The sequence below is a fragment of the Sminthopsis crassicaudata genome, chromosome 5 (genome assembly GCF_048593235.1).
Source record: "Sminthopsis crassicaudata isolate SCR6 chromosome 5, ASM4859323v1, whole genome shotgun sequence".
Classification (NCBI taxonomy): domain Eukaryota; kingdom Metazoa; phylum Chordata; class Mammalia; order Dasyuromorphia; family Dasyuridae; genus Sminthopsis; species Sminthopsis crassicaudata.
Genome location: NC_133621.1, coordinates 122,121,535 through 122,142,978, shown reverse-complemented (window position 1 = coordinate 122,142,978; position 21,444 = coordinate 122,121,535). Strand labels below are relative to the sequence as shown.

General features: G+C 31.2%; 1 protein-coding gene across 5 annotated transcripts in view; it reads right to left on the bottom strand.

Annotated features, from left to right (window-relative positions):
* CADPS2 (calcium dependent secretion activator 2) overlaps window positions 1-21,444 on the bottom strand; it is a 714,206-nt gene that overhangs the window by 124,919 nt on the left and 567,843 nt on the right. For all 5 annotated transcript variants that reach the window (XM_074268127.1, XM_074268122.1, XM_074268124.1 and 2 more), the window contains 3 exons: window positions 16,625-16,726; window positions 12,707-12,770; window positions 8,743-8,866 (listed from right to left, as the gene is read on the bottom strand). In XM_074268127.1, coding sequence (XP_074124228.1) covers window positions 8,743-8,866; window positions 12,707-12,770; window positions 16,625-16,726 — 290 coding nt within the window. The remainder of the gene's footprint in view (window positions 1-8,742; window positions 8,867-12,706; window positions 12,771-16,624; window positions 16,727-21,444) is intronic.

Below are 21,444 nucleotides of genomic sequence, written 5' to 3'. Positions count from 1 at the left end.
TTTATGTCAGAGAATTTTGGGAGGACACAAATGCAGTTTTCTGCTCCTACATGTCTTCTAAGGATGGAAAACTTTCAACTCCCATTTCAAATAAAATACATTAGAAGGATCATAATTATTTATAGATATTCATCTTCAGTCCTATAAATTAATGAATCACCATGAAAAGTTTTCCCTTCTTATCATCAGCAAATAATAAGGAATCTCTTACAACAGTTCTATGGAAAAGAAATCAGCATACATCCTTCTAAGTAAGTGACCACGTAGGCTGAATGACTAATGTGAGATCAGGAAGAATTGAGTTCAAAATATTAGTTAAATGACTTGGGAAGCCATTTAGCCCTTTCAGTCATAGTTGTTAATATTATTTTTATCAGTAAAATGGGGAGTAATATATTTACCTCACACAGGTGTTGGAACAATCAAATTTTATAATATATGTGAAGGGCTTAGCAAGATGTTAAGGTATGATTATCAACTATTAAAAGTATAGTTTTCAAAGGATCATAAAACCTTTTCAGTATAAAGAAGTAAATATTTTATTATATGGATTCTGAAAACAGTATTATAATTAAGCTTTAATAAATTCCAATAGTCCATCATTAAACTTCCCTTTGCAATATATTCCACATTTTTATATGATGATTAAGTTATGCTTTAGGTGATTCAATAAGTATAAATTCCAATAGTGAACTTCTATTTAATAACTTATTTTTAGGTAAAGTGTTTCTGACTATATCATATAATGAGCTCTTCTAATTTGATGTGTTTCAATTTGAATTAACTTGAAACAAACAAACAAAGTTGTTTTCACTAGAGTTTCAATAGAATTCTACTTTAGAAACAAACCTTTTGTCTAATAAGCATAACAAATATGCTGCCAGGACAAATAAAATGGACAAAAGTGTTTCTCCTCATGTCTTCAATTGACTTTTATGTTGGATGGTCATCTGAGCTAGTCACAACCTAAGATAGGCAGCAGAATACAGCTAATTGTGTCAGCTGATTGGAGGGATACATGTAAAGCACATGTAAAGGCTTCTCACAGTATAGGCAAATAATTCTTTTTCTTTGTTTCTTAGTCATTCCTATAGATCTTACTTAGTTTTCTTGTCCTAACATGAATTGAGTCATTGAGGATACTTCCCATTTCTGGAAATTACAAATCTCAGTATATAGTATTTACATATTATTTGTGCCATAGATAAATTCTGATGGCATTGTATGGTTTTAGTAGCAAGGAAGAAAAAGTGGCAGGAAGCAAATATACAATTATATATAGGAAAACTTCATTTATTTCCAACTGATAAAGGAAAGGTCTCTGAATTAGTAAAGACTACAAATCAAAAGATATTTATTAAAAATGTAGGTTAGATATTTCTTTTACACACACAGTCAAATTGGACTAGACTTAAAGCATACCTTGCTAGAAGTTTTTGAAGTATCTTTATAAATCTAGATAAAAGGAATAATGCACATTTAAATTATAGATATGCAAACAGATATTGTGAAGTATATGAGCTTATTGGAAAAGCTTGTCCTCTCATGTTTTTTTAAATATGTTTCATACCACTTTTACTTATGAATTCTTTTGTGATGGATAACACAAAAATTTAATTTTATATAGTTGTTGTCCAATTTATTAAGCATTTCAAATTAGGAGAGTTTAAATTTTATTGTAAAAGTACATTTTTCTTATCAAACCAGAGGATTGTAATACCTATACTGTCACTAACTAGCCTAGGTGGCTTTGCATAAGGGATAATGAGCTCTCTGAATTTCTCTGTTTCCTGGTTCCTTCAATTTGCTAGTTCCCCCTAAAACTTCAATTTAAAGAAAATGCCCAGGTTAGTCATATCTTCACCTTCTCCAGACTTCTTCTACAACGAGTCCCCTTTCCTGCTTTTGCACCATAAGAATGTAAGCTCCTTGAGGACAAGGGCTGTCTTTCTGCTTGTATTTGTATTAGTATGCCCATAATTTAGCATGGTACACATTAAGTGCTTAATGCATGCTTGTTTACTTGACATTTCTCCAATCATAAATGAAATGACAATAATTTGCTCTACTCAAGGAAATAATGACATTTATTTATACAGAGGCAAAACAAAGCCCATGAATGACCTCTTATTCACAGAGGGAGAAATAAAGTTTACATGTTCAGGGCATGGTTCTGTCTTATAAACCTGAGTATCTCTTTTTATGACACTTGAAATGAGGTTAATTTTTACCCAGATGCTCTTTAGAGTAGGCATTCTGGTGAATTTTTTTTTTTAATGTACAAGTCACCTGTCAAAGCATTTTCCATAGTGATGAGGTCACGTCATACTGATCTTTTATTTCTATTTCAGAATACTCCCTAAATATATGGGGAGGCATATTTATGAACATTTACAATCAAATTTCCCAGGAGACACTTCTGAAACTTCTTTCATAGAAAGAAGTAAAGGAATAATATTGCCTTATATTACTATTTGGGAGTGTTAATAAATTAGCCGCTTTCAGAAAAAAACAAAACATTTAATTTATAGGGCAGTATGTGACTTTTGAACTTTTGTGTTTGCTAACACATATGTTAAGTTTTTGGTAAAACAGATACTTTTTTTTTGAATTTTGTATTCCTCATTATATTCTGATAATGGTGTACTAAATTAAAGTGTCATCCAGTATCCAAACACATCTGAATGATGTAAGGGCAGCTTACTGTTCAACTTCTACCCTTAAAGAAAGTAAGCATGCATAGCCTTCTGGGAAAGCACTCTATATCCAGTTCAATTGAGACACTGGGAAAATGAGAGCACTTGGGGGTTAGACCTGGGAACCTGGCAACCAGAGTGCTGAAAAAGATTCTTAATACACAAAGAATTTGCATGTTCACTGTGTGGTACCTTTTGTCTAGGGCACCTCTGCATTTCTAGATTGATAATAAGCACAGATACCAAATCTATGCAAAGGATCACAGGTCATGGCAAGCTCTAAGGAGCAGTCTTCCTTCTTCTATTTTCAGGCACAAAATGATACTCAATGTTTGGAGGCGGGGATAGGGGGAAGAAAGCAGTGAATTAACACTCGCTTTTATGACTGATGCTCTTGTAAACATGTGATTCTCTGAATCAAAAATAAGTTATTTTCACTCCAAAAATGATAAATCATTTTTCACTTATAAGGTATGTAGTTCAGAAAAAAAATGGGTATAAAAACGAATGTTTCAATATGCAGTTTAAGCCTCTAATTAAAGACAAGAGTGAATGCAACTAGTCTCTAGTCACTGCACAGTTTTACAAAACAGCTAAAAAAAAGTAAATTGTATATCTTTATGATATTCTAAATCTACAACCAATTTCCTATTTAGTAACAAGGAAAATATATTTATAGTCACTTCTTAGGAAATAACATCATAACTAAAACAAGTGTAAAAACAAAACACATGTACATGATATAGATTCTTCATATCTAATTCCCAACATGGAGGATTAGTGTTCTTTGAACATACAAATAAGATCCAAAGGGATATTAAAAAGACCAAGATTTTGAAAGAGCAAATAATTTAATTCATGTATAAGAATTGTTAAAACCACAAGATTCGTTACTTTGTACTTTCAATGAAGATTTTGTATAGTGTACAAGTACTGAATAAAAGTATCCATGGGTAAATATGGAAACTGAGTTTAATTCAAGAGACATCTGAGAAGTAAAACTAGGACGATAGTAGCCTGATCAATTGTTCCAAGTTTAGATATCTTAGATCCTCAGCCATACCATCCCATGATTTGGACATCTCTTTTAGTCAAGTAGCTTCACATTTTGGAAGAACAGCTAGTTTTAATCTGATTCTCCAGTATGCAACAGTTACCTCAACCTGATAAATAAGTTTCTATTTCAGAACACTACCTAATAAGTGATGGACAGGTTTCAATGGAAGTTTAAACAATCTTTTCTTAAACTCATCTTCCTGTTCTTGAGAAAGAAGTTCTCATCGGTTATAACAGGGAAGACATACTCTGAGTCAAGCTAAGGTGCTATGAACCAGTCTGTATCTGGATACAGGTCACAGAAACTATAGTACCTTAGATAATAAAGGAGTCAAAAGATCTAAGGTTCTCATTCTAGCTTTGCAACTGATTCATTGCAACCAAGTCACTCAACCTTTGGGTAGCTCAATTTTTTCAACTTTAAAAGTAACTTTGCAGGAGCAATGGGAATAACCAAAGCATAACATATTTTAAATTAAGAGTCCTCTACCAAGGAGCTTTACTGTGGTATGAAGGTAACCAAGGGCATGCCATTCGTTGATGACCTTTGACAGGTCCTACCAATTTGGAAAGGCTTTGATTGGAATCTTGTTGATTGCCTATGATTTGTGGATTAGTCTACAGAGAGATGTTTATATCAGAAAAATTATAATTGTCATTATTCATATAAAATGTCATTATTTGGTAAAAACAATTTATATTATTTTTATTCTAAATATTTGGCAACAACAGGGCCATCTGCTAAGGTATGTGGAGATTGCATATAGAATATCAACACTGGTGAATCAAAAGGTTTTTGAAGTATTGAAGTAAGAACTTTAGAAAATGGCTTAAAGTGCTATACAAATATAAGAAATTTTTAAAATAGAGATTATTTGATATAACTTCTCTATTTTGCTGAGAAAGGACAATGAGGTTTAGGGAGGTTAACTGACTTGTCTGACATTACAGGGCTAGTAATAATCATTGTGAGAATTCTTGACTTTTTGTCCTGAATTTAACATTTAAAATGGCTCCCATTGAATTGTTTTAGGAACATTCTGGAGGATCACCTAGAGAATAAGATACCAAATACTGAGGTCCTTTCTTGAACTAAATTGCCACGCATTCCAATTCTACTGCAAAGAGCACAACTCTGATGGGCTGGCACATTGTTCAATACTGAATATATGCTTGACCAAAAAAAAAAAAAAAAAAAACTATTTTATGGGGAACTCATACAAAGTAAGCACTCACAAGGTGGTCAGAAAAAGCAATAAATGATACCTTAAGGATTCTCTTAAGAACTTAAGAATTCTAATTTGTCCTATTTCAGAATGAAGCTGTACATTATGCTTTATGTATTCAGAGTTTAATTATGGTAAAATGGAATCTGTATTAATGAATTTTGCACAATATATGTACTTTATTTCTAAAAAAAGAAAGAAAGAAAGAAAGAAAGAAAGAAAGAAAGAAAGAATGAAAGAAAGAAAGAAAGAAAGAAAGAAAGAAAGAAAGAAAGAAAGAAAGAAAGAAAGAAAGAAAGAAAGAACTTAATAAGTGACTGTATGTCATGGAAGATAGTAGCATAGGACTACCCAGAATGGAAAGCCCTTTTCAGAAAAGAGGCTGTGCTCTATGAGCAAAGAAGAATTGAATTAATTCAAAAGAAACAAGAGACGTTCAAAGTCAGAGAATCCACCCCAAATATTAATAGAGAAAATTTGCGTCGACCTGTGGCAGAGCATTCTGAGCTCATATCGGTCTGATCAGCAAGATTGGACACACTGTAACTCTACTTTAAAATAATGATCTCTTTTTGGTCCTTTTAGGAATAGACAATAACCAACCAATCATTTTAAACCATATTTAGTAATCATTGATAGCATTTTTTTTCTCTTCCTGTCTTAGTTTACCTTTAACTCTCTATTGTTGAAAACTAGCTAAACATGAGAGTAGGTTGCTGGAAATTAGAGATAACTAGAGGAAACAAAAGATGATATTTTACTAGAAATCTTAAGTTAGGAATCTAAGTAGTTAAATGCAAATTTTTCTCTAAACTCTAAAAAACAGGACAAGAAAAGCTCTTTAGAGGTTAGATAGTCCTTTCATGCATCCAAACAAAACTGCAACATAAAATATTCTGGATAATTTTAAACTTCCACATTCAATTATTGATTCCAGTTTTTAACAATCTTAACAAATGCTAAAACATGGCTTTCAGGATGTTAGGCAGTAGATAGGGTCACAATGGAGGATTTGGAGAAAGATAGAGATAAGAGCTTAACATCATAATAAGGTATGGATAGGTCATCATGTGCACTGATACATCTATGACATCATGGGTCTATTCAAGTATTCAGTAATATAAATTATATGCTTTTCATTTTATATAAATCTTATATATTTCAGATTAAACTCACTTTCATCTTATCTTCAGTGGTGATATTCTCTCTCTCTCTCTCTCTCTCTCTCTCTCTCTCTCTCTCTCTCTCTCTCTCTCTCTCTCTCCTTCCCTTCTTCCTTCCCTCCCTTTCTTTGTACCACATTGCTCCTGTATATGTGTGTGTGTGCACACACATGTACACAAGAGCTCATGCTTACTGACTTACAGGGTTTTCAGGTTCTTAAGACTAAAATTCACATCTTATGAATCTATAGTCTTTCTTCCCTAACCCCATAAAGAGAAAGATGGTTATCAACTGCTGAACTTTGTATTTTGCACTGAATATTTCTGGTCAAAATAATATACTTTTTTAAAAAATCAAAAAGGAAGACATTGGTACATTCAATCACCAACATCACATCACCACACCACACTAAATACAATGGTATGTGCATGCAAAGGAGTTGGTTAATCACCTGTTTCCTTTTCTGCTGGCCCTAAAACATAAGCAAAGAGAATTTAGAGGGGGAAAATGAACATTACTCCATATAAAATCACACCCAGTGTTATAAGCCAGTCAGATATAGAAAAAAATGTGTGTTCATTTTATATTCTCACTAAACTGTGATTTGATTTTAGGTGTAATCCAAATATAATTGAAATTACTTTCTCCTAAGAAATTAAAGCCAACAGAATTCAAAAGCATGGAATACTTTTTTTCCCTTTAATTAACAGGCATGTCTTATCTCTGAAAGCGTAAGGTTTGTTATTCCCATTTGACCATGTTTTGGGAATAGTTTCATAATTGACATTATTATCTTACCTCTGGTACCAGTAAAAGGAAGAAAATGAAGCTACCCATTATATTTTTGTCCAAGTTAGGAATATATGTAAAAAAAAAAACCATAAACCTTCATTTAAAGAGGTTAGTTTTATATCTGAAACATGTAAACAAATGCTATTTCTTGTCACTATGTGTGCAGTAGGCCTAGGGTTATGCCTGTTTTACTAATGAAGACAAATCTGAGTGAAATGTATATGAAATAATAAATTTTTAAAATTTATATATAAGAATATAAAAGATATAAAATAGAGAAAGGAATATAAAAGTCCTTGATCCCTTTAAATATTCTTGGTTAAGCCAGTAATCCAAATGAAATAAATTAACTGGGATTTTAATGGAGATAAAAAGCAATCCTAAGAGTTTTTTTGTATAGAGTTCAGTTAATTTCTTCAAAATTAATTTTTATATACTAAATTTGTCTATGGAAGTCTTTCCTTCTACTCTACTTTCTACCTCACATATAGTTTAAAAATATCATGAAGTCTATTTTTACATTCATTCATTCTCTTGATCAATTTTTAAAGCCCAATAACCCCAACTCATCAAAATTATTTCAATGAGTATTCAGAAACAGAATACTAAGATATTTCTTTCTCATTTCTTCCAAATGATCCAATATTCATCGCTTTTGCTTTAACACAACATGATATCATAATTAATGATGTTAAACTGGTAACTAAGGAGATTTCATGTTGTTACTCTCGTGATATAATATTGGTTGCTATAGTGATGGGATGGCTTTTTTTTGTTAATCACTCAGGAGGCTGGTTAACTCATGCTTGTCAGAGAGCTTGACCAGATTTGGAGAGAAAAAGAATTCATACTATAGTTAATCATATCATCCTTATTTATTTTCTGTGATTTTGATAGCAGTTTTAAAATTAGCTAATTCTTATATATGCTCTATAATGAGCATTTTAATATTTAAAAGTTATTATTGATTTTCAAATGTTGATGATTTATTTTTAGATGATTTAGAAATATGTGTATTTGAAAATAAATCATTAATGAAAAGTTTTTCATTCTCCTAGAGTTAATTTCACACACATACACATATATATATATATATTGAAATATTATTTTATGTTTAAACAAACTATCACAATCCATTTCTCTTGTGTTCAAATTATTTCAGTCTATGCTGCTTAAGAAAAAAAAATGGTTCTATGGCCAAATCATAAGTTTTAATACCCTTTAAAATTTATTATAAAAAATCATTATCCTTAATGAATACAATGCAAAGAAAGAAAAAAATGCACAGTTCTCTCATGAGATCTAATCTTTCAAAAGCATTAATATATTGCAAGTAATTAAAAGCTCTGGGTAGTTCTACCAGTTTATTTCAGTACTGATGATATCAACAAGTTTTCCATTTTTAAATGAGAGTACAGAATATCAGGACCCAATCTCACATGACATGACATTGTTATTGATCAGGATAGAACATACTGCCAATAGTTTAAATGTTAGACATACTTACAGTAATGCTAAAAAATACAACCCATGAAAACACCTTTTCGTTTCTTGAAAACTCAAAATAAGAACAAAGGACAACTTAAGCACGAAGCCTGGGTCTTTCATTCAAGCAAAGTCCCAGGAGGCATATTATAGCAATGAATAGGAAAAAGCTCTACAGTTCACCAGCTGAGATTTTAATGAGACATTTCCCCTTGCTCTGGTACAGGTTTGTTCAGGAAAAGGAAAAGACTTCTCACAGAATAGTCAGTTAATAGGCATTGCTGGCTCCCACAGCCACTTCGGCAATTGCTCACTGTACTGACCTTCTATTTTGGCATATTCTGTAAGTCTAGTGTAATTGATCAAGGCAGCCTTCTCTAGACACTTTCTGACCACTTTCTTCACCTCTTCTGCTGGTATGGGAGTGGCAATATCTTTCATTAAAACCTACCAAAAAACAGGAACAAATCACATAAAACATCTTCAATGCTAATATTCATAATAAACAGTATTAAATAATATCAAAGGGAAGGATAATTGGTAAATGGGTTAATGCTCGTCATCTGAAACATACGCCATTCCTCGTCTGAACCCTCATTTATTAATCATATCAAAAGCTTTCACATGCCATGTCAGCATTTTGCATTACTCTCTCTGGAAACACTCAAGACCATGCAGTGTAGCAGAAATTGTAGATCAGAATTGCAATGCATGAAAAAAGATAAAAATGAAAAGTTTGAAAAGCACACTTTAAGTTCAAAGCCCAGTTTTTCTGCATACTACACTGTGAGAAGAAAAACAAAGCAATAACAAAAGCTTCACCAAGAATGAACAGTATGAATTGCTTTTGCATTAACACCTTTCTTTTTCTCATAAAAGTATTCTTAATTACTGTAGCCAGTTATTCTGAAGAAAATATTTTACTGAAAGTAGAGGAAAAAACTCCCTTATTTTAGAAAATGTTATTTTATTGAGGTTTACAATGTATGTACATTTAATCTTTTTCTGGAAGATTAAAAGGGTATCTGTCTATTATCTGTATCTGTTCACATGAATTTTAAATCATGTCTTCTTTATTTCTCTTAAAAGATAATTAAGTAAAAAATAAGTTAAAAGATGAATACTTAGTTTTTCAAACTCTAAGTAAACTTTATCCTAAAAGAGATTTCCTTTCATACTATTCACTTAAACAATTAAAAATAACCATGAATTACTTCCCTTAATACTTATGGATGGATTAATATTTCTGAATAAAATATATCTTAATACACATATATCTTCATATAAAGTTTTGTTACCTTGCTTTTTAATAAAGTTTCTTTAAATAAACAAATAGTTTGAAAATGTGGAAACAAAATCAAAACAGTAATTTTCAAATAATTATAGTGCATTGGTTTAGTGAATTCATTCTTCTATTAATATTGGTGTAAACACTAAAGGATATAAAATTCTCAATTTCTATCTTTATTATTCTATTCCTTTTTTAAACCTCTATTATTTAGGACTCTAGCTTCTAATCATCTCAATTTTATGTTGACCTATAAAAATGCTATAATTTTATTAGTCAACATTTCTTTGTCTATTTTAAAATGAAAGCAAAATTCTGCCTCATCACAGATTCATTTTTTCTTCACATAATTTTATGAGGGAAAAACACTCCCACATATAATTGGAACTCTATGTCAGACATAAGACATTCTACTTCCTGAATAATCCTTGTGGTTATTGTCCCATAGGTTAAATATCTATATATTTCAAACTAACATTGTTCCCTTTTTTGAGAAAAGAAAGAGAGCCAAGATCCTTAATTTTACTGTTCTAGGGAATCAAAAGGAGAAACTTGGGCTCAGAAATTCCCTAGGAATACAGGGATAGTGGAGCAGAGACCTAGGCAAAAAGTGGGGAGGGGCCAAGGTGTAGAATTGTTTCCACTGATACAGATGAGTAACCAATTTGTAACTTAAAAGCTGCACACATTTGTCTGGGATTTTCCTATGCTAAAACAGCTAGGATGTATCATTGAAAGAACTTGAATCTAGGTTTTCTTGGTTCTAAGGCTGGATATATACCATATTAATTTTTGTTATTATCAAAAGAAATATCAAAATTGAATTGAAAGTTAATTTCCCTCTATCTATTTCTAATGATAAATTTAATTATTAGGGAAGAGATTTCAATACTACTTGAAATGTGATTTTCTACAACTTTAGGAATAGGAGGAATATTTAAATTAAGCAAAAGTTCACAGCATGACCAGATAAATGGTGAATCTAATAACCTTTTTTAGCAATGGAAGTATAAAAGATCAAGAGGTGTAAAAAAGTGATCTATTACATTTATTCTGCTTTTTCTCTATAAAGAGTGTATAAAGACACTTTTTCTTTATATAAAACCCAGTAGAGCTCTAATTTGAAAGGTGGTTTTTTTTGAGGGGAAGAGCTTTGGATTATAGGGAAGGTGATTATCATACTAACTAAGGTGAACATTTGAAAAAGGTAGAAGTAAGAAGGCCCCAAATATTTCTCCCTAATTTTGCTAGAATTGTGGAGTAGATTTAATTGAGGCAAAGATTACCTTTCATTACTGGTCAGAGAATATGATTAGGAATAAGTTTCTTATTGCCACTTTTTTTTTTTATTTTGCAAAAACCTACCAAATGAATTGAGCTTTGAAGAATGGGTATGTCAAACAGATTGCCAGTTCCAAGCATGAAAGAGCTTTTATGGATTTTTCTTGTATCCATTTGTATTGCTATTGTTCTTATTGTTAATTAAGTACATTTTTACCTGGACTTTTCAAAATTTATAGCTTGAAGCTCTTCGATATAAATTTCCAACATTATGAAAGTCCAAATCAACAATAAACTACTCCACTAGCTTTTTTCAATTACATCTTGCTCTAGATAAAGAGTAATTAATTTCCCTCTGCAATCTCTGAAATAAAGTTTGCTTCTTTCTTCCCATTGGAAAGACAATGATGTACAATAAAATATCTAAAAGGAAGTCAGTAAATCAAAGCTATGAGATCATCACACAAGTTATTGAAATTCTCCAATAAATTTTTAATGGCATAGAGGACAAGTGGGACTTATCTTATTTCTACATATACATTCCTTTATTTTCCCTTGCTCTCTGCCCCAATGATGCTTTTTACATGAATGTGTTCATATTAGAAAGTCTCAATGAAGAAATTCCCTCTGCCCACATAGTATTGCTCCTTGTCTGGTACTGAAAGTTTAAAGAGTTGCTTAGAACAAACCTTCTTAAACCATGGGTCATGACCCCATATGGGGTCTCATAACAGAATATAGGGTTGCAAAATTATGATATATGATTAATAAATGCTTGATTTGTTTACCTATTTTATACATCTTTATACCTGGGGTCATGTAAACATTTCTCAGGTGAAAAGTTACAAGTAGAAAAAATTTTAGAAGCCCTGGCTTAGAACACTCTAAGACTAAATGAGTATCTAAGAGTTATACATTATATAGCTTATATCTATTAGAGGTAAGATGAGACTTAAACCCAGGTCTTTCTGACTGTGGTCCAGCTATTTTGATGCACTACTTTAATTTTTATGATGCAGAAAATAGTTTCTTCATGGAAAATGTTTGTATTTTAGGTGAGGCAGAAAAATACTTTTAGAAAAATATGATTTTTAACATGCAAGCATGGAATCTTGTTTTATCTTGTTATAGGAAGATGGATTTCTACATGTGGAACAACAATTTGTGGTGCATTAGATTAGACATCATTGGAGAAATGACTTTGAGATGAATTTTGGATGTAAAGGAAGAAAAGAGCTAGTGGATATTAAATGGAAAATGTTCTAAGTATAAGGAATGAGTGTGTTATGAGAAAAGATGGAAGTAAAGATGGGAAACATGTGGTGTTCTGATCAGAAACATACCAACAGAACATCATAAGAGAAGGAAGTGAATATTTAGTGAAAAAGAAGGGTAGAATGAAGGGATCTTTGTGAGGGTAACTTAGCTACCTATTCAGAATGGACAGATGACCAGAAAGATCTCCAGGGATCTGGGAGGGGGAGATAAACTGGATTAGAGGAAGCCATTGAAATCTCAGGTGTATAGAAAACAGGACTGCAGATATAAATCAACATAGGAGAAGAATTTTTTAAAATGGAGAGAAGGAACTGAAGATGTAGTGTAATGGAGTTAAGGAGAAATGCCATAAAGGGAAAAAAAGTAGCCAAGAAATATCTAACTTTCACTAGTTTAATAATAAAAGAACATGACATGTGAAAATTAAAGTACAAACATACCCTTTCGAGTAATGAAAGTGTAGCTTTGAGAGCACCTTCAGGCCGTCCAAAGGGAAAGCAGTATCTTTGAAAATAAACAAAAAAGAGAAGTCAAACATTTTATGTCCAATTTAAAAGCTCCTGTAATAATTCCTTGTTCAATTTTTAATAATGGAATTCAGCAAAGGAAGGGCAATCTCAACATTTCAACACAGAAGCTTTCAACTGCACATAGTTTGTTTACTTTCCTACCATAAATGCTCTAAATGTTAAGAGAACTTACTGCAGCGAAAAGACCAAATGCCTATTTTTGGTAGTTAAGTGTTCCAAGTATGTGCTTTAAGAAATGTTAAAGTAGTATATGAATAATGATAAGGAATGCAATAAAATGAATTTTATAATAAATTCTTCCATTCCTTTTAAAAAGCTTGAATAGGGGCAGCTAGGTGGCGCAGTGGATAGAGCACCAGCCTTGAATTCAGGAGGACCCGAGTTCAAATTTGATCTCAGACACTTAACACTTCACACTTCCTAGCTGTGTGACCCTGGGCAAGTCACTTAAGCCCAGCTTCAGGGGAAAAATAAAAAATAAAAAGCTTCAACATAAAATGAAATTACATGTATTCACGGGCAGATACTCTCATTCTTTAATAGGATGAAATTATGATTCTCTAGCTCCCCATCAATTACCCCGATGTTCAGTGTCATATTCATAAACTTTCCCATATAACACACTTAAGTCCTTTGTGTCTTTTGCCAGTCAGTAAGCTCCTTGACCTGAATCCATATCATATATCTTATGTACCAGCTCTTTGATATGAACATATAAGTGCATGGGGAGAAGAGGGAGCAAAGACCAGACAGAGAAGTATGAATGAAAATTGTTGTCACAAAGTAGTAATGTTCTCTTGCTGATCTTCTTCAGGCTTCTTTCCATTTAAGAATATAACATGTTACGGCTACTTCTGTCTTTGGGATCTAGGTTAAGTTCTCCCTATTTTCTCAAGCTATGTTAAATTTCACAATGTTACAGAAGCTCTACTGGACTCAGAGTGCCACCTTGCTATGACTTATTCATCTTTCAAATAATATCTGGAAACAAGAGAAATAGGTGACTTTTTCAGATTATTCATGATAAAGAACCTTTCCTTTAGAAAACCTATAGAAATTATACCAAAACCTGAGATCCATGCTTTCTGTGCTCTAGAAAAACATGATTAAAAGCAACTCATATAAACTCACTGCTTTAACTACTTAGTTTTTTGAATTAATGAATCATAGATTAAGGTCCTTGTGGATTACAATCCCTTCATTTGACAGGTAAGGACAGAGCCAGGATACAAACACAGATCTTTGGATGCCAAAATCCAGTATTCTTCCCTTTGTACCAAAGCTGCTTCATTACTATTTAATCTACTCATAAACCTTTAACTCTGGAGTAATTTCATTCTACAGTTGTAGAAAGTTTGTACAAACAAAAACAGTTGTTTTCTTCTTTTCTCTGATATTGATTTTAAATTGACATCATTTTAGAAAAATAAATTTTAATAAACATAGTTTATTGCTTTTTAAAATAAAAATGTGTTCATGATGTCACAAGTTTTCACTTTGCTAAGTTTTTACTGATCTTATGTACAGTCTACAATCACAAAGGCATATAAATATGGTAGAAGATTGCTTCAAAATTATCTTTAGCAATGCATTTGCCTTTCTTTCCTATTGTCTCTCTTAATACTTCCTTCAAGATCCCCTTTCTCTCCCTCTATACTTTTTTTTGGAGGGGCACTATTAGAGGAGAAGACATTTATTAAGTTAACTGATTTCTTTCTTTCTTGGCTGTGAGTGATAGTGGTTCTTCAGGCTATTAGCAAATTAGCAAAACTGTTCTAATCATCTTGTACATCCACAACCTTAATCCAGTTTTAAGTAACACACAAATTTGGCTCTTGTACATTATTTCCCTCCTCCTGCCTAAATCTTTTCAGTGTATTTGCATAATCCACTCATTGCTTTCTCTATTGTTTATACCCATTAAACTGTAGACAACACACTTTATGAATGGAATGCTACTGATCTCCAGATTACTTTTAGCATTTCATGTCTCCAAAGTCCCACAGGGTATGTTTTAAATTAGCATTAGCTTCCATTACACACATATGTGTAAATACTTTAACAGACTTATAGAATAGAAGTAATCTTTAATCAGTAAGATACAGAAACCATTTGGTCCCTTTACATAATCAGAGTGTCCTAAAAGTTTTAATGCAATTAAATTGTTTAAGCTTAAAAATGCATGAAGACTTTTGAGGTAACATATGTGTATATGTACACACATATATACACATATGTATGTGTATGTATATGTATATATAAACATATAGAAAACATTTATACATATGTACATATATACATAAACTAATTCTTTAAAATATTTATCATATCTTAAGTATATGCATATTTACATGTATAAATATTTAAAGGAAGGAAATTCTTTTCTGCTAATTATGTAACTTAAATATTGACTTGATAATATAAGAATTTGTCAATTTTTTCAGGACCATTTAGCATTTTCTTGAATAATCTAGATATTGATATCTGTATATCTATCTAGGTAAACCATAAGATTTTTTTTTAACAAAAATTAATTTCGCTGCTGTAACTTTTTTGATATGTATTGACAAGTAATGAGTATCTGAGGTGCCATTATGTCAAGATTCAAGGTAGAAGGCATCTCTGTGCTGGAAGGAATAACAGGGCAATGGAGTTATCCTTGGAAGGGACTATGAAGACATCCTTTCTTTACAGATTAAGAAAAGACTTCAAAAGATAAGTGTCTTGGCCAAGATCACTCAAGGATCAAATATCAGAGACTTTCAACAACTCCAGGTTTATTTTTTTGGGGGGGGTTGGATCTCTAGATTGTATCAACTTCCTGAGAAGTGTCCCTAAGATATTCGTCCAAATGAAAGTTCTTTATTTTAATATAACTCCTCTTTCTCTTCTATAAATATAGAAAAATTTGTTTTCAAACTAGTCATAAAATCTTTCATTTACTTGCAAGTTATAATCAAGGCAATCAATAACTTTCTTCTTTTGACTTCTTGGTCTCAATCTCTTCATGTGATTAAAAAGTTCATATTAGCACAAAAATAAAATCGTCATTTAGAGTTTAAACTGATAATTTTATTTTGTGATAAGGAAACAGGTAAAATGATTTCCTCATAGTCAGAAAGCTAGTGCTAAAACAGCCAAATATAAAATTGAATGAATTGGAAATTCTTTAGCAATACATTAACACAAGTCAGTACATGCGTATTTTTGAGTTACAAAAATTCATTTCTTCTTTGTTCCAGTCTTAGGTCTTTTGCTGGTCTTTTCCCTTGCCAAGGACAAGCCTACTTGTGTCCTTTATCCCAGGCTCTTTTTTTCCATGGTTTACTTCTCTCTAATATTTAATTTGTCTATTATGTGCAAGATACAGGGACATAAAGAAGCACATGGCAAGCACACTGCCCTCAAGAAGCATGAGTATAAAGTGTAAGGTTCTATATAAGTATCAAGTCTGTGGAATGGACTACAAGTAATAAGACCAGGGCAGAGTAAGAAGAAATGACTGTAGCAACTCACAGTGTGATCAATTTCAAAGAGGAGGAGGACCTGGAGTTTAACCTTGATAGATTAAGTAAATTTGTTCCCAAGAGAGAAAAAAAGGAATTTCAAATTGAAGAAATTACCCTTCACTATTTTCACTGAAAGGTGGAATGAAATTATATTATAGACAGCTTTGCATTAAGAAATCGAAGAATCTTGAATGTGATCCTGCAGGCAATCAGGGAGCCATTGTAGGATTATGAGCAGAGAAGTAAAATTATGAATAATCCAGTGGCCCTTTGCAAAATAGGTTAGAAAACAGTACCCTTTTAAACAAGGGAAACGTACCTAAAATGGCTAATTTGATTTTCTAAAAGGGAAGACAGCCTTTCTTTAATCTCTTCAAACCTTTCTTTTTCTTCCACTGAAACGGTTCCAATTCCATCAGGTCTGTAAAAAACAGAGAAGCAGCCATTTAATTATAGACAACAGATTTTTTTCCTAAATATATTGCTTGAGGTTGTGTAGCAGTATAGATCTGTAAAGTATTTTAATGTCAGATGCACACAATTTCAATAATCTATGTTATCTAGACATTTTATAACCTTGTATTTTGCTTTGAAAAGCCCCTACAACAAAGGTTATTAGTTTAAATTATACACATTGACTCGTTATATAACTAAAATATGTTGGGAAAATTTACAAACACTTTTTTTTTCATATGCTGACCTACAATGAAAGGAACTAAACTATTTTCTTTTAGCCAGTGTTCAAGGTAATGGATTATGAGAAATATTTTCAGATTTACAGAAAACAAAGAAAAGTCCTTGAAAATGCCTGTGAATAGTATTTTCTAGTAGTACCAAACATTTTTGACCATGGAAGTGAATACTGCAATATATAAATTTACTAAATGGACTTTAAAATTTATTAACCAGTTTTATACCAAATAAGAGTAAAATTCTGTATTTTAACTTTTTTACCCGAAGCATTTTTTTTGGGGAAAAGGCATATAATATATGCAATTAAAAACTCCTGCTACTGTAAGAGATGGTATAGTTTCTTTAATTAAAATATAAATTTATGTATATCCACACTAAAGGACAAATGTTTAAGAAAACTGAGTCCTGAAAATAATTCTTTCTTAATTTAGATTCAGAATGAAGATAAAATAAATCTACATTAGATAAATTTATAGTTTTAGCTGTATCCTTTTTATAATTTCATTATCTCTAATTCCTCTATGCAATTCTAATTCTCTGAATACAAATATGTTTTTAGTGATATAAATAGATATAAATCACACAAAACCCATATTTACTTCATAACCTGTAATGTTTGCATAGCCTAACTATTAAGTTATGAGAGCTGTCCTTGGTGATAATTAATAATACCTGTCCTTATTAATTCTACTTTCTAAAGATTTCATTTTTAATTCTTGAAGATTAAAAGCATGAGATTGTTTCCAATTAATTTTTTTCATTTTCAAATATGTCATTGTATACAAAAGATAAGAAAGGACTGTACATATAAGAATTAAAGAAAAACAGTTAAAACAACTTTGGACACAGATTAATAGTTGATGTGTTTATTGTGATATACATGAAGATGTATCTTTGATGCTTGTTAACAATAGTCAATTAAAAATAAAGCAATTAGTTTTAAAAGTTGCATATTAATCACAATGACATAAAGACCTTTCATTCAGCAATCAGATTGAAAGCCTCTCACATAGAATGAATTTTTCCCACATGTAGATGAATCATTTAAGTGTTTTCATACAAACTTATAAATTACTGAGGTTTATTATTTAAATTTTTTTCTTGCAATTATATCTCATCCTTAATTTATAAAATGCCAAAAGCTTGATTTTTCTACTCTGGATAATTCATCAGTAACATTTATTTCATCAGAAAGAATTCTAATTTAACCTTTCGCCAGAAAAAAAACCCCAAATGTCAAAATATTGGTCATTCATTATTTTTTCAGGGAATTGAAAAAAAAAAGTTGATCTATAATGAGGGAAAAAGTATAGCAATTAAGTAGTAGCTGATGATGAAACTTGAAAACAGTTTTTATAATAATGAACTTTTCAGGTAATACTTTGACAAATCAACCTTCCTACATGGTGTAGCTGTTTCATGCAAAACACAGAAACAGGTGTTTTCCTGGTTGTAATATTAACAAGCATAACAATGTTAAAAATGGAGGATTAGTCACAAGAACTAATGGAAGCTTAACTTTATTCATCAAGGGTAAGGCTTAAGGGTGCAGAGGTTCATGACATCACATGAAACAACTTCCCCCCCCCCCCCAGCTGAACGAATTTGTTTTTTACTCATTGGGTTCAATCAGAGAATTTCCCTGAATTTTCAAACATTTCAGAGAGCAGTACAACCAAATGTATTGAATTCACGTGTGACTATTTCTATTGCCTTAGAATTTCACAAACTTGACACGAAAGAGCAAATAACACATCCCCTTGTTCTGATGAACAGCACGACACTTTGCCTCAGCACTCTGACAGACACAACATGGTTGTATCTGAGTGAATTTCACTGTTAATGCTGTGGGGTTGTCAGGTGAGATCATGATCCACAGGATTCAAATAAAGAGATCTGTCATATTAAACCTCACTGGGGCATGTCATGTACATGACAGATAGGAGCCAGGGGTCTACACAATGACATGTGAGAAAGGTAAGTCAGAACGATGTCACATCGGTCAGCCTTCACCACAACAGGAATTGTCTTACATACAGAGGAGTTGTCACTTTGCCACATGTATTATAAAGAGAGGTATCAGTCTGGCATGTTAAATAAAGCACCTAACACTTAGATTTTTTTTTACATGTGTTGATTCTATTCCGAATAGCTGAATGAATATGCAGTTCGTAATAAGTGCATGAAATATCCACCATCCTAAATTATTGACACATATTATTAAGTGAACATGTTTATCCAATGAAAGGAGAGCCTTTGTATTCATTCAAAGTAATCCTCTCAGAAAGAAACATGTTTTCTACAGCAAGCTTACAAAGGAATAAGGAAGCATAATTAGTATTAAAACACAATATAGCTGCAGCTGAGACATACTGATAGTTGAAACTACTTAAAATAGAATTTCTGCCAGAAACCAAAAGCTTAGGAATCTACGAGAATTTCAAATGAAATATATATAGTTCATGTTGGTATGACATAATTTCAATGTTAATTATCACAGTAGGATGTAACTTCAAGAAAATCAACACTTTAAATATGAAATACAGACATTAACGAATGGCTTGTTTTAAGTTATAACTTTTCAGAAAGATTTACATAAATATAATAACCAAACTATGAGTTTTGGATTCATTTAAATGATCTATTAAGTGCATAGTATGTGAAAGACATTCTGCTAGCTAAAGAGATAGATACCTTGTATATTTTATCCATTCATTTACTTATTTTTTGTTTTTACTTAATAGTATTTTATTTTTTTCCAATTTCATGTAAAGGTAGTGAACATTTAATTTTGTAAGATTTTGAATTCCAATTTTTTTCTTCCTTCTTTTCTTTCATCCCTTCCTTCCTCCTCCCCAAGACTGCAAACAATCTGATATAGGCTATACATGTTACAATCATTTTAAACACGTTTCCATATTTGTCTACCATATATATTTTAAATCAATTTTTACCAATTATTTTTAAAGAAAATCTAATATTAACTTTTAAAAATTTGAGTTTCAAATTCTCTTTTTCCTTTTTTCTATCCTCCCCATGAGAAAGTAAGCAATTATACATTATACAATCATACAAAATATATATTCCATACTGATCATATAATTTAAAAAAAATCTTTATATACAAATCTAGATCTTGTGCTTATTAGCAATAAATATAAAAGCTAGAAAAAGATCAGTTAAACCAAGTTTTGTGTTGTTTATTATAGTAAGCAATGAATTATTATTACCAACACTATTATTAAAATTAATAAAACACAAATTATTTAGAAACTTAAGATGCTCTAAAAGTAGAAAGAATAGGAAATTAAAGAATGGAGAAATTGATATGGATAATATGTTAATATGGATAAAATACTTTCATATCAAAAATATAATGTGCACTTTATACACAGAATTAAAGATCAAGGCAAAATTTCATTATTATTATTTAGTGATTTGAATGAGTAATTTCATTAATATATTAAATCATAGTTTTTTAAATCTAAGAAGGAATAAGAAATTTTTTTCAACATAAAAGCAATGAAAACTGCATCTTTATAAGTGCATCTTTATAAGATCATTGATAAAATATATATTATAAAGTAAAAATATCAATTATTTTAAAATTGAACAAATTCTTCAACTTCTTTGAAAAAAATTAGGTGAAAGACTCTGGACAAGTCACTTAATATCTGTTTTTGCTGTAATCTATGGAAGAAGGAAATGACAAATCACTCTAATATATTTTGCCAAGAAAACCCCATATGGGATCACAAAAAATCAGGTGTGACTAAATGACTGAATAATAACACAGTTGGATCCACTGACTATTTGATGCTATGGTTCTAATGGCAAAGGTGAAGAGGAGGGGAAAGATGGCTATGACTTACTTCTAACACTTTTATTTTTTAAAGAGAGTACAGTAATAGACATTGTGAAATTTTTGTACAAGTAGAGTCCCTTGGGAATGAAGTTTGGAATGAAATGGAAAATAATTCTCAAATGAAACTCTTCCTTTTAATCAAAGATGTAATTAACCAAGTCATTATATGGAATTTATTCTCTACTTTAACCAATAAGCATTCAAAGGCCAAATGTTGTTTATATTAATCATTCTTCCAACAGTCTTACAAAGGAGATTTAGTACAGTATGGCTTTTTCTCACCTGAGCTTATATTTGTGCATGTGTCTTTTTCACACAGAACAAGAAAAACGGTGCTTTTTAGGATTCTATTCATTGAAAAATGGTTTCTAAGTCCTATTCATGTTACTTAATTAGGCAGAAGAATCTGCCCTGTTTTGGAGATTTCTCATTTGCTGATCCAGCTGACTTAGAATATATTGAAATTAAAACTTAAGCATATAGGACATATCATATTAAGATATGATATACTTGAAAGTAGCATATCTAATAGTCCTATATTGGAAAACATATATATATATATATATATATTTATATATATAG